The sequence below is a fragment of the Priapulus caudatus genome, unplaced genomic scaffold, assembly GCF_000485595.1.
Source record: "Priapulus caudatus unplaced genomic scaffold, Priapulus_caudatus-5.0.1 Scaffold8998, whole genome shotgun sequence".
Taxonomy (NCBI): domain Eukaryota; kingdom Metazoa; phylum Priapulida; class Priapulimorpha; order Priapulimorphida; family Priapulidae; genus Priapulus; species Priapulus caudatus.
Window position 1 is genome coordinate 1,636 of NW_014586059.1, and position 1,485 is coordinate 3,120.

At 42.9% G+C, this 1,485-nt stretch overlaps 1 protein-coding gene across 1 annotated transcript in view; it reads right to left on the minus strand.

Moving 5' to 3' along the window:
• LOC106820243 (3 beta-hydroxysteroid dehydrogenase/Delta 5-->4-isomerase type 6-like) overlaps nucleotides 1-1,029 on the minus strand; it is a gene marked incomplete at its 3' end in the record, with an annotated part of 2,197 nt that extends 1,168 nt beyond the window's left edge. The window contains 2 exon segments of the mRNA XM_014824776.1: nucleotides 217-340; nucleotides 938-1,029. Coding sequence (XP_014680262.1) covers nucleotides 217-340; nucleotides 938-967 — 154 coding nt within the window.
• Between the last annotated feature and the right edge of the window lie 456 nt (nucleotides 1,030-1,485).

Here is a 1,485-nt window from a genome sequence, read left to right on the forward strand (position 1 = left end):
CTGTTATTCCACTTTCATCCGTTCTTCGTGTATTTTCTCTCCCTTCCTCTCCCCCTCTCGCCCACGCTCCCTCATCTCCGCCCACTTTCTCGCCCACCCCTTCCCCCTCCCCACCTTCCCTCTCGTTCTCCGCACATCCTCCGCTCTCTCTATCCCTTTCTCTCTCACCAACTATCTTTCTCACCCATCTCTCTTCCTCTCCCGCTGACACAGTACCTAGTCGCTTGCTGAAAGGCTGCAGATCTACGACTCTGATCTCTTCTATGTATGGCGCCCTCAGTTGTAGCAGTTTCACCACGTGCTGTCCGACGAATCCGTTAGCGCCTGTCACCAGCACAGTCTGTACATCAGAAGGTATATGATATATGTACAAACATTCATACATCACCAGCACAGTCTGGTACATCAGAAGGTATATGATATATGTACAAACATTCATACATCACCAGCACAGTCTGGTACATCAGAAGGTATATGATATATGTACAAACATTCATACATCACCAGCACAGTATCGTATCATATGGTGTATATACATTATACGAATTTTATTCATCATCAGCGCAGTGTGGTATCGGAAGGTATATCCCGGGTACGCACATTTATTCATTACTATAGCGCAGCACGTGTCGTATCAGAATGTTATATTAGCGCATTTATTCACTACCAGCACAGTGTGAGATTGGAAGGTATTCATTAATCACATTCATTCCCAGACGGCAACCCAATGCATGAAGTATAGTCATCAAATTAAGCGAAAGCGAAATACTGTCATATTATCTATATACACGACTGTATTCTAAACGCTGACCACAATCCAACTGCCATCTTCAGCGTCGTGTGTATAATTAACTGTCTTTAGAACATTTTTTACATCGTTTATGGAATAATAAGCGAATGCGTATGTCAGTACATTTGGGTCAACGTGTAGGCCTACCTTATTTTCAGAAGCCGCTTCCGACATCATGATGGGGGTTCTCGTTAGAGTTGTGCTAATTTGATTCGAATGAGATGTGGAGGAAGTCCTGCAATGTGGTAAGTAAAGTAGTGCATCAAGCATACATATATATGCCATACATTATACATAGTAGACAGCGGTGCATCAATGACCAAGCAATCAATGCGGTGTACTAATTAAGATACCACCAACCTCCGTAGACCGCTCCTTCCGTAGACCCAAAATACAATTGATTAATTGGACAACATACTATTTGTTCAATGCATTGGCGTTGTGTGTCGTTCATCCAGTTGCAATGCCAATCACCCTGCAAATTGCTATACAGCGAAGATTTTCATGATATTTGCATATTAGGCATGCTAATAAAATATGTTTATGAGTATCCACCAGTTTTCTTTATCTCCCGCCATATACATTTTTCTTGTGTGTGTGTGTGTGTGTGTGTGTGTGTGTGTGTGTGTGTGTGTGTGTGTGTGTGTGTGTGTGTGTGTGTGTGTGTGTGTGTGTGTGTGTGTGTGTGTGTGTGT